Genomic DNA, 15531 nt, shown 5'->3' with positions numbered 1-15531 from the left:
GATATCTAAACCAGATTATATTTAACTATTTAAGCTGTGAGCAATAAGAGCCCAATCAAACAAGGTTTTCTTGAATCAAAGAGCAAAACTATTAACTACTAACACTGAGAAAAATAATATAACCCAACATCAAGCATTCAGCACACACACACACACACACACACACACGCACACGCACACTTACACACACACAGTCAACAATGCCAGAGCTGGCCAAGGGGGTGAGCCCTGGCTGCTTGGACTGAGCGCCTTGTGGCTTAAGCGCCACGACTCGGGTGTGCCCTGCGAGGTTTTCCTCAGCTGGGGTGGCTGTCCGGGAGAAAGAATAAAAAGAAACTGTGACGTCACAGGAAGCTTGTAAGTTGATTGGCCGGTAAGTGCTCAGCTTAGGACAGGCAAATTAAGGTAGATCTACAAATAGAAAGAACTAAAACTTTAAAATAATAAACCAAAATTTGAAAACTTTAAAACTAAAATCAAACAATAAAGATAAAAAAGCAATAAAATAATGTAATTTGAATAAACATCTAAAACACATACCTTGTAGTTAGGTATATAGCTTTTAGTTGTTAGTGGTAATAGCATTCAATAAACATAGTAAATTGTAGCATACAAAGGAAGAAAATAATTAAAGTAAATTAGCTAAATAACATAAGTTAGAATGGCAGGACAGGGGTTATATTACAGCGGTGAGATGTGGGAGCTTTTGGACGCCAAGGCAATCCATTACAAACATGTCTGCAGGAAGTGTAAGCAGCTTGAGGAATTCCGGATCAGGATTATTGATTTGGAAGCCGAAATGCAGACACTGCTCAACATAAGGGAGGGAGAGAAATACCTGAGTACTTTGTTCTAGAAGATAGTCACACCTCTTAAAAGAGGGTCATCTGTTTTGGTCAGCAGTGAGGGACTGCAGGATGTGACTATCAGTGAGGCAGGTAACGTTAGGAGCGGGCAGTGGCGGAGGAGCCTCAGGCTTTGCAATTGTCAAATAGGCTTAAGGTGCTCACAACCTGTGTGGATGAAAACGAAGTCTGCAAGGTGGGTGAGCTGAGTGGCCATGGCGCTGTGGTACAGGAAGCCGTTCAAGCGGGAGGAACAAAATGGAATGTAGTGGTAGTAGGAGATAGTATAGTGAGGGGGATTGACACTGTTCTCTGCACCAAAGGGTGAGAGTTCAGACAGCTATGTTGTCTGCCTGGTGCCAGGATTTGGGACATCTGCTCAGGGCCAGAGAGGAACTTGCAGTGGGAGGGAGAGGATCCAGTTGTCAGGTCCATGTAGGTAACAATGACATAGGTAGAACTAGGAAAGAGGTTCTGCAAAGTCAGTATGAGGAGCTAGGTACCAAATTAAGAAGCAGAACTTCAAAGGTAATAATCTCTGGATTATTACCTGAGCCACATGCAAATTGACATAGAGCAAATAAGATTAGAGGGACGAATGCATGGTTCAAAGACTGGCGTGGGAAAAGTGGGTTTATGGGGCACTGGCATTAGTACTGGGGCAAGTGGGGGCTGTACCGTTTGGATGGTTTACATCTGAACCATGCTGGGATGAATGTCCTTGCAAATCGCATAACTAGGGAAGTAGAGAGGGCTTTAAACTATACAAGAGGGGTGAGCGATCAAGCTTGGGTAGAGGCAGAATTTAAGGTGTAGAGTCAAGACAGGGGGGCAAAATAGTAACATGAGAAATGAGGGTCAGAGAATGGCAGGAAGGGACAGAGAGAATAAGCCTAAGGATACATCAACAGTCAAGGCTAGATGTTACAAAGGTAACAGAAAAACTAAACTAAAGGCTCGCTATCTAAATGCATGTAGCATTCATAACAAAGTAAAAGAATTGATGGCCTACATTGAAGTAAATAAATATGATCTAATAGCAATCACAAAGATGTGGCTGCTGGACAACAAAACTTGGGTCCTTAATATTGAAGGGTACATGATGTTCAAGAAAAATAGGAAGATAGGTTAAAGTGGAGGAGTAGCCCTGTTAATAAATGAGGACATTGGTGCAATAGTTAGAGATGACCTTGGTTCAGGAGATCAGGGTGTATAATCGGTTTGGGTGGAGATGAGAAATAGTAGGGGGAAAAAGTCATTAATGGGAGTGGTCTGCAGGCCCCCTAACAGTAGCTACAGTGTGGAACAAAGTATTCAAGAGAAAATATTGCGTCCTTGTGATAAAGGGACGGCAATAATCATGGGTGATTTTAATCTATACTTCAACTGGAAAAATCAGATTGGCAGTAGCATGAATGAAGAGTACTTAGAATGCTTTTGAGATAGTTTCTTCGAGCAGCATGTTCTGGAACCAACTAGAGAGCAGGTTATATTAGATTTAGTATTGTGTAACGTGACAGGATTAATTAATGACCCAGGTTAAAGGCACCCCCAGGTAGCAGCGATCACAATATGATTGAATTTTACATCCAGTTTGAAAAGGAGAAGAGTGGGTCTAAGACTAGTATCTTAAACTTAAATAAGGGCAGCTATGTGGAGATGAAAACTGAGCTAGCTGAAGTGAACTGGGAAACTAGGCTAGAGGGTAGATCAATAGAGAAGCAGTGGCAGACATTTGAGAGGATATTTCAGAGTATCCAAATAAGTACATTCCTATTATAAAGAAAAATTCTAGGAGGTGGACCCACCATCCGTGGTTAACTGGAGATTTTATGGAAAGCATCAAACTTAAGGTTTTTCCTTATATATGCTTTTTGCATACAATCCCACAAAGATGAGTAGCAGGACAGATAGTTGGACAGAAGATCAAGAATAGCAGAGAATGACTAAAAGGTTAATCAGGAGAAGGAAATTAAAGTATGAGAGGAAGCTAGCTAGAAATGTAAAAACGGTTAGCATGAGTTTCTCTACAGGTACTTAAAAAGGAAAACAGTAAGTAAAGTGAGTGTTGGTCCTCTGGAGATTGATTGTAGGGAGTCAATAGTAGATGATAAGGAAATGACGGATGAAATGAACAAATATTTTGCTTCTGTGTTCACTATAGAGGATATAGAAAACATTCCAGTAATATCTGCAAATCAGGAGGTGAACAGGAGAAAGGAACCTAATAAAATTGTAATCACTAGGGAAACAGTACTGAGCAAATTGATGGAGCTGCGGGCTGGCAAGTCTCTGGGTCCCGATGGATTACCATCCTAGGGTCTTAAAAGAGATGGCTAATGAGGCAGTCAATGCTCTCGTTAATTTTCCAAAGTTGTCTAGATTCTGGAAAAGTTCCATCAGGTTGGAAAGTAGCAAATATAACCCCTCTATTCAAGAAGGGAGGAAGGCAGAAAGCAGGGAACTACAGGCTAGTTAGCTTGACATCTGTTGTGGAGAAGTTATTATAATGGATCATTAAGGAGGTTATAGCTGGGCACTTAGAACAGCTCAAGGCATTTTTTTTATTCATTCAAGGGATGTGGGCTTCGCTGGCTGGGCCAGCATTTACTGCCCATCCCTAATTGCCCTTGAGAAGGTGGTGGTGAGCTGCCTTCTTGAACTGCTGCAGTCCAGGTGGTGTAGGTATACCTACCGTGCTGTTAGGAAGGGAGTTCCAGGATTTTGACCCAGCAACAGTGAGGGAACAGTGACATATTTCCAAGTCAGGAGGGTGAGTGACTTGGAGGGGAACTTCCAGGTGGTGGTGTTCCCATCTATCTGCTGCCCTTGTTTTCTAGATGATAGAGGTATTGGGGTTGGAAGGTGCTGTCGAAGGAGTCTTGGTGAATTCCTGCAGTGCATCTGGTAGATGGTACACATTGCTGCTACTGTGCATCAATGGTGGAGGGTGTGAATGTTTGTGGATGTGTTGCCAATCCAGAAGAGCCAGCATGGTTTTGTGAAAGGAAAATCATTTTTAACAAATTTTATTGGAGTTTTTTGAAGGAGTGACATGTGCAGTGGATAAAGGGGAGCCTGTAGACTTACAGTGCTTCTGGATTTCCAGAAGGCATTTGATAAGGTGCCACATGAAAGATTATTATATAAAAGTGCATGGCGTAGTGGGTAACATATTAGCATGGATAGAAGATTGGCTGTCTGGCAGAAAACAGAGTATGCATAAATGGGTCATTTTCTATTGGTAGGATGTCATGAGTGGAGTCCCACATGGGGTCTGTCTTCGGGCCTCAACGTTTTTACGATTTACATCAATAACTTAGATGAGGGGAGTGAAGACACGGTAGATAAATTGGCAGATGACACAAAGATAGGTAGGAAAGTATGTTGTGAAGAGGACATGAGGAGGCTACAGATGGATATAGATAGGTTGGGTGAGTTGACAAAGATCTGGCAAATAGAGTTTAATGTGGGAAAATGTGAAGTTATTCACTTTGACAAGAAGAATAAAGAAGCAGAATATTACTTAAATGGAGAATGGCTGCAGAAGTCTGAGGTGCTGAGGGATCTAGGTGTTTTGGTACATGAATCACAAAAAGTTAGCATGCAGGTAAAGCAAGTAATTAAGAAGGCTAATGGAATGCTATCCTTTATTACAACAGGGATTGATCATAAAAGTAAGGATGTTTTGCTTCAGTTATACAGGGCATTGGTGAGACTGCACCTTGAATACTGTGTGCAGTTTTGGTCTCCTTATTTGCGGGAGGATGTAAATGTGTTTGAGGTGGTTTAAAGGAGGTTTACTATATTGATACCTGAAATTGTCTCATAAGGAAAGGTTGGACAGACTGGGCTTGTTTCCACTGGAGCTTAGAAGAATGAGGAGTGATTTGATTGAAACATACAAGATCCTGAGCGGCCTTGACAAGGCGGATGTCGAAAGGATGTTTCCTCTTGTGGGTGAGTCCAGAACTAGGGGACAGTGTTTTAAAATTAGGGGTCGCCCTTTTAGGACAGAGATGAGGAGAAATGTTTTCCCTCAGAGGGTTGTACGACTTTGGAATATGTTTCAGAAGGTGGTGGAGGCGAGGTCATTGAATATTTTTTGAAGTAGATAGATTCTTGTTAGGCAAGGGAATCAAAGATTATTGGGGTTAGATGGGAAAGTGGAAATAGAAACACAAGAGGATCAGCTATGATCTTATTGAATGGCGGAGCAGGCTTGAGGGGCTGAGTGGTCTACTACTGTTCCTATTTCTTATGTTCTTATGTTCAAGGGTATGTTACTGCCCCTTGCAATGCATAGGCATGCTGATCCCCATCGCCACCCTCATGGAAGAAAGACTCCCATTTACTTTAACTTAGTCAAAATTGATTTAAAAAGGCAATAATAGTTTTAACTACTGTTTAGATAGGTTAAGATTCTAATTTCTACCTACCACCACAAAGGAATGTAGAGCAGGCCAGGGACAGACAGTGTGAAAAGCAATGCCCACCAGCTTCGTATGAAGTATGCAACCAAAGGCAGAACCATATAGCCGAATGCATAAGAAATGCCAATTCCGACTGTAGAGTAAATAACCCGAAGAGATTTTCCAAGAACCTCCGACCCTGTAACAAGAGAATAACTAACATCAACAGTGATTGCATGTTATTTCCTAATTTTATTTCACTGCCCATTATGGACAAGTTGAAAGAAAGTTTATTCATGTGTTCAAAAAAAAAGCTTTCAGTAATATAGATAAGTGCTCTTTAAACATAACCCATTTAAACCAAATGGTGTGATGGATCGTAAATGCAGAAATATCACCTCAGTCTAACATATGCGGCTCCCTGAAGCCAGAGAGATAAGCAGAAATGAGAAAACAATGGAGTGTTAGGGAGAGAGGAAAAAGGAATGGAATACATTAAAAACAGAGTAAAGTTTCACAAATAAATGTCTAGCAGATATTAGGACTGGACACAAAAACATATGATTAGTCAAATATGATGGTAGACCACCAGGCATCCCATAATAGCTTTCCTCTTTATTCTTTCATGGGATGAGGGCATTGCTGGCAAGGCCAAAATTTGTTGCCTATCCTTAATTCCCCTTGAACTGAGTGGCTTGCTAGGACATTTCAAGGTCAACCACATTGCTGTGAGTCTGGAGTCACGTGTAGCTCAGGCCATGTAAAGATTGCAGATTTCCTTCCCTAAAGGCTCGAGGGGCTGAGTGGTCTACTACTGTTCCTATTTCTTATGTTCTTATGTTCAAGGGTATGTTACTGCCCCTTGCAATGCATGGGCAGTGAACTAGATGTTTTTTTTTAACAAGTGCTGAGTGTTTCATGGTCACCATTACTGTGACTAGCTTTCAATTCCCAATTTATAAATTGAATTAATATTCCACTGGCTGCCATTCCTAGAGCTTTAGCCTGGACCTCTGGATTACTAGTCCAGTGGCATTACCACTACACCACTGTCTCCCTTACTTATAAAAGCTTATCCGACTAATACTCCGACACTCTCATCCTCGGGATTTTAATAAAAAACCAATGTTTTTGCCTTTTCTACCCTGCCAGATACACATTATAAGAATGGGTCAGCAATTCAGTAAAGAAGCTATACCTGATCTTCTTTAATATATTTTTCACTAACTACCTAGTTATGTTCCTTGAGTTATCTTTATTTTGAAGGAATAATCTGGCTATAATTATTTATTATACCATATTTTAGGTATATTTTTTAAATTCATTCATGGGATGTGGGCTTTGCTGGCTAGGCCAGCATTTATTGCCCATCCTTAATTGCCTTTGAGAATGTGGTGAAGAGCTACCTTCTTAAGCCGCTGCAGTCCCTATGGTGTAGGTACACCTACAGTGCTGTCAGGGAAGGAACGGCAATATATTTACAAGTCAGGATGGTGTGTGGCTTGGAGGGAACCTTCCAAGTGACGGTGTTCCCATGTATCTGCTGCCTTTTCCCTTTTAGATGGTAGCGGTCGGGGGTTTCCAGAGCCTAAAGCAAAAGTTGCCTAACTCTTACTCACAGCTCAATCCTCTTTACACTTGGAATCAATCTCTTTTCCAGACTCATATCCTTTCCAAAATAGATATGTTAAAATGTAAACAAAAGCAAAATACTGCTGATGCTGGAAGTCATAAACGAAAACAGAAAATGTTAGAAATGGTCAGCAGGCTAGCACCTGTGCAGAGAGAAACAGAGTTAACATATCAGGTCAATGACCAGTAACAGAGTTTTAAAGGTTAATTTCTATCTAATGTCTAGCTTTTATTTTTCTTTAATTTAGCAATTAACTATAAATTATTCCTTAAGTTAGGAGAAGTTAAGTTTTATTCCAGGCTTAGAACAAGGGTATATAAGCTCTCTTAGAGCAGCTGCAGCTAGTTAGTTGGGTAGCAAGCTTAAACTGATTTTCAGAAGCTTAAACCAGTTGTTTTTCAAAGAGCATAAAAAGAGGCCTTCCTGAGAGTGCTGCTTTGAGTGCATAGAGTGTAAAGTGGGAGTTTGGTGAATGAGGGAGTTCAGAGACGGAGGCGCTCCTTTCTTTTTCTACCTTTTTTAACCTCCAGCAGTTCGCTCTAACTTTGGTAAAGGAGAAGTTGATTGTTGCCTAACTCTTAAGTTATTCTACTTCTTCCAATTGTAACAAATAGTTTTTAAGTTACAGTATGGCAGGGCAGCCCAGCCAAGTTGGAAAGCGCAACCTGTGGTATGTGGGAAGTCATGGACACACCATGTGTCCTAGACAAACACAACTGTAGGAAGTGTCACCAATTGCAAAAGGAACTTGAGTGGTGGCTGGAGTCGCTGTTGTGTATCCTCAAGGCTGAGAACTATGTGGATAGCAGGTTTAAGGAGGTGGCCACAATGCAGGTTAGCAGTGTGCAGGCAGAGAGGGAATGATTGACTGCCGGACATGTGGTTCAGGAGTCTTTAAGACCTTGTTAGAATTCATATGGCTGAAAACTAGAATAGGTGCCAATAATGAGGCCCCAAATATTCACTCAGGAAAGGTTATCAATCCCACAGTCTGGCATGCCCTAACGAATGCAGAAAAATGAGAAAAGAATTTTATAACTAATTCCTAGGCGAGCCTTGTCTCTGCTATTGAAATGGCATCATACTACTCTACTGACAGTGGTGGGGTGGATAATGCTGGAACATCCCTGCAGATGCAGTGCATCCACCCTGGCCACTCATGACTTGATTCATGTAATTTGGGACATGTTTGGGAACAGGTGCAGTGGATGATGCTTCTCTTGCATACATGCTGAAGAATAAAAGATATTGCACAGTTTATACGGTTCCACCACTGAGTGTATGTCTGCTGTAAAAAAAAAATCCCTGAAATAAGAACAGCATTTAAAAGAATATTCTATACTAACCTATGTTAATGAGTGCCCATGCACTAATTAGGGGCCAGTAGAGATTAATTAGGGGCCACTGGAGGGCACTAGAACTATACCTTTGTGGATATTTACGTGATTTGTAAATTTGATAAATAAATGATCATCTCACAAGAGCATGAAAGAACTAGCATGCAATACTCGAACTATAACTGCAATGATTTTCCCACAGTAAAGGAATGTCAGGAATGTGCTGCTCAGCAGAATGTATATTGTTTATTTTAGGGGGTTTCATGGTGGTGGTGGTGGAATCTTGGTGATTGTTAAATTGCAGTGGGTTGTGTTTAATTTTCACTTGTGGAATTTAGTTTGGAGACAATGAAAACACATCAGTCTTACACAGTAATGTGACATTGAGGCAATTATGAGCATAGAAATATAAGGGCAGAAGTAGGCAATTCAGCTTCTTGAGTCTGTGCTGACATTCAGTAAGACCATGGCCAATCTGTAACCTTATTCCATCCACCCCCTTGGTTCCATATCCTTTAACACCCTTGCCTAGCAAAAATCTTTTGATCTCCAATTTTAAATTATTAATTGATTGATGGTTTACTGCTTTTGTTTGGAGCAAATTCCCTGTTTCTACCACACTTCATATGGAGAACTGTTTCCTAACTTTTCCAGAATGGCTTTGGCTCCGATTTTAAGGTTGTGCTCTTGGTCTACCAGCAGAAAATCTTTTTCTTTTCATAACCTTTCAAAATCCTAAAATAACACAATCAAATTCTCCCTTCCATATTGCAGGGAATACAAGTCTACTTCAGTTAACCCTTGGAGCTCTAGCTCACATGCTAGTGCAAATGCTCTAGCAAATGCAAAGGCCCTAAGTGTCTGACCAGTCTCATTACTGTCAAAGTAGATAAAAATGACAGCATCGGCAAAAATGGCATCAGTCACCTGAAAGATACTCTTGTAGGCAGCTGATTGAGAAATCTTGGCCATGTCACCAGCAGAGCCTTAGAAGAAGCCAGAGGTGAAGAGATTCAAGGCTGTAGTGACCTTGACTGCCACTGGCAATGCATGTCCACCTGAACCTCTTGGAAGGAAACTTTGTTCAAAGAAGCTGCAGATACCAGCAAAGACCTGGCATAAAAGCCCAAGCCTCCTGAGGTACTATTGATCTGTCATGTTGGGGAAGATGGCCTCTGCACCCTGTGTTGAGGTTATTGCCTCCTTCAAATTTGAGCTCTGTATCCTACCCTCAGTGCTATGCAGAGGCATGTGGCTAAAGAGAAGGCAGCTCCTGCTCCCGGTATTGCTGGTGTTGTTGTTGGTGTTCATGTCTCTTGTTCTACACAAGAGATGCATGTATAGCTGCACAAGGCACTCCCATGCTTCCATGCCGAAGATCAGTTGAAAGTAAGTGAAGGTAGATGAAATGACTCTCCAAAAGTTTGGAGATTAAATCACCTGTGAAGTAATGAAATCAGGCTCTAAGTTAAGTGCTGTGAGAATGATTTTTTCCCGTACACAGGCCGAGAGCTATGTAGTTTTAGTGTTTACATGCTTTCAAACCTGTCTATTTCATTGCTCAATGGCTTCCCATTGCTCCTTGTTGACCCTGGCGAGATCCATACAAATCAGGAAACACGTATGCTGCCTTTTCAAGCTAGAATCCTGAGTTAATAGCAGAATTCGCTGATGGTTTAAATATTTAAATGATTGCCTTGATAGCTTACCCCACAGTTTCCCATTTGCCTTCAAGCACTTCCAAATAAATGCTGCAGGTGGACAGGATCATATTGGGTTTCTGATTTGCCACTGCCCACACCTGAACCTGAGCCTCGCCTTCCCACCCACCGCATCTTGGTAGTTAAAACTCTGTCCGTTCACTCTGTCCCCTTTCCACAGATGCTGCCAGATTTGCTTTATAGTTTCAGCGGTTTCTCTTTTTAAGTCAAATTGCCAACATCCACAATTTTTTGCTTTACTGTAGATTGATACAATCTTACAGCATGTCGTACCTGTGCTGGCTCTTTAAAAGAGCTGTCCTATTTAGTCCCACACCTCAGCTTTCACTCCATATCCTTACAAATTAGATCTTTTCAAATTAAAGTCCACTTGCCTTTTGAAAGTTCCTCTGGGACCAGCAGATCACATCAAAGCTCTGCCATCTTGTCACATCAAGTTATGAATAGTGCTGGACAATTAAACAACAAATAAGAAGATGAAACTCCACATCAATAGTGTTGGGAGAGCTCAGCTCATTAATGGAAAAGACAGGGCTGAAGCATTTGCAATCATCTTCAGCCAGAAGAGTCACTTGGATGATCCATCTCAGCCTCCTTCTGAGGTCCTCAGCATCACAGATGGCGATCTTCAGCCAATTCAATTCACTCCACGTGATATACGAACATGTGAATTAGGAGGAGGAGTAGGTCTTTCAGCCCATTGAGCCTGTTCCACCATTCAATAAGATCATGGCTGATCTCCACTTTCCTGTCGACCCTTTGAATCCCTTGTCAATCAAAAACCTATCTAACTCAACCTTAAAAATATTCAATGACCCTGCCTCCTCCATTCTATGGGGAGCAGAATTCCACAGACTAAAAAACGTCTGAGAGAAAAAAAATTCTCATTTCCGTCATAAATGGAAGACCCCTTATTTTTCAATTGTGTCCCCTAATTCTAGTACCTCCCACAAGGGGAAAGGATCCTTTCAGCATCCACTCTGTCAAGTCCTCTCAGGATCTTGTATGTTTCAATTAGATCACCTCTCATTCTTCTGCACTCCAATGGATATATGGCCAACCTTTCCTCATAAGAAAAACCCTTCATCCATAATCGGTCGATTGAACTTTCTCTGAGCTGCTTCTAACACAATTATATTCTTTCTCAAGTAAGAAGACCAAAAACTGTACACAGTATTCCAGATGAGGTCTCACCAACTCAAACCCGTACAACTGTAACACAACTTCACAACTTGCATATTCCATTCCACCTTGCAACAAACGACAACATTTGCCTCCCGAATCACTTGCTGTAACTGCATACTTTTTGTGATTCATGTACCAAGATAGCTAGATCCTTCAATACCGCAGTTTTGCAATCTCTCTCTATTTAAAAAAAAAAGCACCTTTTCTATTCTTCCTGCCAAACTGCACATGTTCACAATTTCTATGAAGATTCGCTGTGCTGCTCCCTGTGAAGATCGGTGCACTGCCTGTGTTTAGAAGGACCCTCCATTGGGAGTTGGGCCCAGAAAATCCTAGGAAGGTGAGTAGGTAAATTTTTGTGTGATCTGGGTCGGAAATAGGGGTTATGACCCTGATCGGAAGTTCTGGACCGATGACTCAGCCAGACTGCATTAAGATATTCTAAGTGCCCTGCTATAACCTCCTTAATAACAAATTCCAAGAATTTTCCCTATGACAGATGTTAGGCTAGCTGGCCTGTAATTTCCTATTTTCTGCCTCCCTCCTTTCTTGAATAGAGGAGTTACATTCGTTAATATCTAATCCGATGGGACCCTTCCAGAATCTAGAGAATTTTAGAAAATTAAAACCAATGCATCGACAATTTGAGCAACCACTTCTCTTAAAACCCTAGGATGAAGTTTTTCTTTCCCACTGGAATGTACCTTTACTGAGTGTTATGAAATAGCTCCTTAAATAAAATTGACAGTGCTATCAAGCAACGCTTACACAGTAATAACCTACTCTCTCTAATGCTCAGTTTGGGTTCCACTACGGCCATTTGGTTCCTGACCTCATTATAGCCTTGGTCAAAACATAGACAAAAGAGTTGAACTCAAGGGGGGAAGTGAAAGTGACTGCCCTTGAGATCAAGGCAGCATCAAGAAGCCCTGGAAAACTTGCAGTCAATGGGCATCAGGGGGAAAACTCTCCACTAGTTGCAGTCATACCTAGCATGAAGGAAGATGGTTGTTGAAAGCCAATCATCTCAGTCCCAGACATTGCTGCAGGAGTTTCTCAGGGTGGTGTCCCAGTCCCAACCACCTTCAGCAGCTTCATTAATGATCTTCCTTCCATCATAAGGCTAGAAATGAGGAAGTTTTCTGAAGATTGCACAATATTCACTTCCGTTCACTACTTCTCAATTACTGAAGCAGTCCGTGCCAATATGCAGCAAGATCTTAGCAACATTCAGGCTTGGGTTGATAAGTGGTGAGTAACATTCACATCACATAAGTGCCAGGCAATGACCATCTCCAACAAGAGTCAATCTCTCCATCTCCTCTTCACATTTAATGGGCAGAATTTTCCACCCATCGGGGGGAAAGTTCAGGAGCGGGTGCCTGGAGGCGCAGCTCCGATCGGCACACCCAATTGGAGGCGCGCTGCCATTTTATGTAGGCTGGCCAATTAAGGCCCGCCCAGCATGACGTCCGCAAGGAAGCGCTGTGCGCTCCCTGTGTGGGCAAGGGGGGGTGGAATTCCCTGAGCCAAGAGTGCACTCTTTCGCGCATGCACACAAAAGAACGCACTCATCTCCCTGAGGCTAAGTGCTGCCTCAGGGAGATTGGTTACACATTAAAAAATGTTAAAAACAGAAAAAAAAAAATTCCCTGGCATGTCCCCTCATGAGACACTGTCACAAGAATTGGGACATGTCCATCACTTTCAATTTCACTTTTATTAAAAATTTATAAACATACGTGAAACCTCATCCCGCCCCTGGATGAGGTTTCATGCTTTTTCCAATACCCGCCAAGTCTCCCAGCCTGCCCGCCAAGCTTAAGGTTGGACGGGCAGGTCCATTAATTACATTAATTACTTTGTCAATGACCTCAATTGGCCATTGACAGGTCATCGGGCACACAGATGATTCAGCTGAGCTCCTGCCAACCTGAAAATTGAAATGAGGCGGGGTGATGTCGGGAGTTCTGCCTGACATCACCCCGCGTCATTTTATGCGTTGGCGAGCGGGAGGCGGGGCCCACTCGCCGAATGGGAAATCCTGGCCAATGGCATTATCATTGCTGAATCTTCCACCAACAACTTCCTGGGGTTACCATTGATCAGAAACTGAACTAGATCAGCTATCGAAATACTGTGTCTAAAAGAGCAGATCAGAGACTGGGAAGTCTGAGGCGAAGCCTGTCCAAGGCACAGGTCAGGGGTGTGATGGAACACTCATCACTTATCTGGATGAGTGCAACACTCAAGAAGCTCTGTGCCATTCAGGAAAAAAAGCAGCCCGCTTGGCTGGCACCCCATCCACCAACCTAAACATTCACTCCCTCTACTACATGCACAGTGGCAGCAGAGTGAACTATATTCAAGATGCACTGCAACAACTCACCAAGGCGCCTTCAACAATACCTTCCAAACCCATGACTTCTACCACCTAGAAAGACAAGGATAGCAGATGCATGGGAACACCACCACCTGCAAGTTCCCCTCCAAACCACACACCATCCTGACTTGAATCTATATCACTATTCCTTCACTGTCACAGGATCAAAATCCTGGAGCTCCCTTCCCAGCAGCACTGTGGCTACACCTGCATCAGATGGATTGCAGCAGTTCAAGAAGGTAGCTCACCAGCACCTTCTCAAGGGCAATTAAGGATGGGAACAATGCTGGCCTTACCAGCAATACCTATCCTATGAATGGATACAAACATCTGATTCCTCAAAAATTTCAGCTATGCAAGAACATGAATGTAATTTTAATGGTAACTTTTAATCAACATAACATAAACTGGAAACATCTAAAGTGGCTTTAAATCAGAGTTGGCAAATGAAATAAATGACTGCTTGTTGACCTAGTGAGTTAGTGAAGCTACAAATAACAACGTTTATCATAATCTGATATTTGTTATTGACAGAGAGAGTGTACAAGATATGGGTTTCACGAGTCCCTGCAGAATAATAAAATTTAAACTTGGTCTGAAAGTTGAAAATATCGAAGACTAGAATCATGAAATGGCAGAACAATTAAAGCGAATAAAATGCAAAGTTATTCAACGACACTTCAGTAGATGCAGAACTTCAGAAGTATAATCCTGAACACTGCAAGAAAAATACATTCTCACAAATGATAAGCCTGGACTAAGCAAACACAACAGGAAATGGATTAATAGTTGAATTTAACATTAAATGAAGCAGAAAACTGGCTTTTACAAATTCTGTCGGGAGAAAGAAAAAGTGGTGTACTGGGATGAATACTTAAAAAGGCAGGGATAAGTAAAAAGGGTAATCAGAGACCTGGGAAAAAGGTTTGGCACCTGAGTCTAGGGATAACAAGAGAAAATGATTTCACTGCCACAACAGCAAGAGGATGATCAAAGAAAAGGTGAACCAATAAAATAAGTAAATGGGCTTGAAATGGAGGTTGAGCACAAAGCAGCACATATTCTGATTGATCAGTTCTTCCAGGTATTCACAAGACATGACCAAAATGTTTAGAATAATCTGTTCTGGAACAGAATTCATTTTAACTTTAACAGCTCTGGAGAAGAGTCATTCGGACTCGAAATGTTAACTCTGTTTCTCCCTCCACTGACACTGCCAGACCTGCTGACTTTTTCCAGCATTTTCAGATTTCCAGCACCCGCATTAGTTTGCTTTTATCCATTTTAACTTTGTCCCAATCTAGTTTGCACCCACCCACTTCATTCTTGCTAGAAATACAGCATGTACACCAGAAGGGCCAGGGATTTTCAGATTTGATTGGTAATGTTTCAGATTTGGCTTACCTTTTTTGTCATCATACTGAATGTTGTGAATCATAGTGCATAGTTTATTTTTTCTGTGCAATTCAGTATTTCCCTGATTCACATTTCTGGCCAGAACATTCCTGTCATGCTTCAGAATTTTTCAAAGCATTTTTACCAAAAAGGAATTGAAAAAAGCAAGGCCTCAAAATTTCATGGATGTTCTACCAGTCCTCTGGGCCAACTTAGTGCCATACTGACAGTGACAAAATCATAGAAAGTTCTGAGGAAAGGGCAAATAAAAGACTAAATTTTGTAGATACTAACCAAGAACAAAGGCAGCCACATAGTTTGAAATCTGTCCAACACCCACAAGAAAATTCAGAAAGCAGAATATTTCCCAGGTTGGAGAGAATACTTGAAGCATGCTGAATCCAGTCTGTACAGCCATAGTTCCAAACAGAACGACCTTCCTCCCAAACCTGCAAAGCAGAAGGAAATAGTCTTTCACTGATATATACTACTGAATACTTACTAAGATACATATAAAACCCATGCATGCCATTATTTTCATGGTGAATTATGTCCACATTTGTATATGCATATGTACACTGGTGTACACACCATATCTGTGTTCTTTGTTACAGAGTAGT

At 41.6% G+C, this 15531-nt stretch overlaps 1 protein-coding gene across 2 annotated transcripts in view; it reads right to left on the bottom strand.

Annotated features, from left to right (window-relative positions):
* Positions 1-15531, bottom strand: part of LOC121281040 (solute carrier family 22 member 5-like) — a 159042-nt gene that overhangs the window by 90058 nt on the left and 53453 nt on the right. The window contains exons 3-4 of one of the 2 annotated variants that reach the window (XM_041193631.1): positions 15206-15360; positions 5285-5456 (exon numbers count right to left, since the gene is read on the bottom strand). In XM_041193631.1, the coding sequence (XP_041049565.1) occupies positions 5285-5456; positions 15206-15360 (327 nt within the window). The remainder of the gene's footprint in view (positions 1-5284; positions 5457-15205; positions 15361-15531) is intronic. The other variant, XM_041193632.1, reaches the window with a different exon arrangement.

Source organism: Carcharodon carcharias, chromosome 8, assembly GCF_017639515.1.
Source record: "Carcharodon carcharias isolate sCarCar2 chromosome 8, sCarCar2.pri, whole genome shotgun sequence".
NCBI lineage: Eukaryota > Metazoa > Chordata > Chondrichthyes > Lamniformes > Lamnidae > Carcharodon > Carcharodon carcharias.
This window is presented reverse-complemented; position numbering and strand designations above follow the sequence as displayed.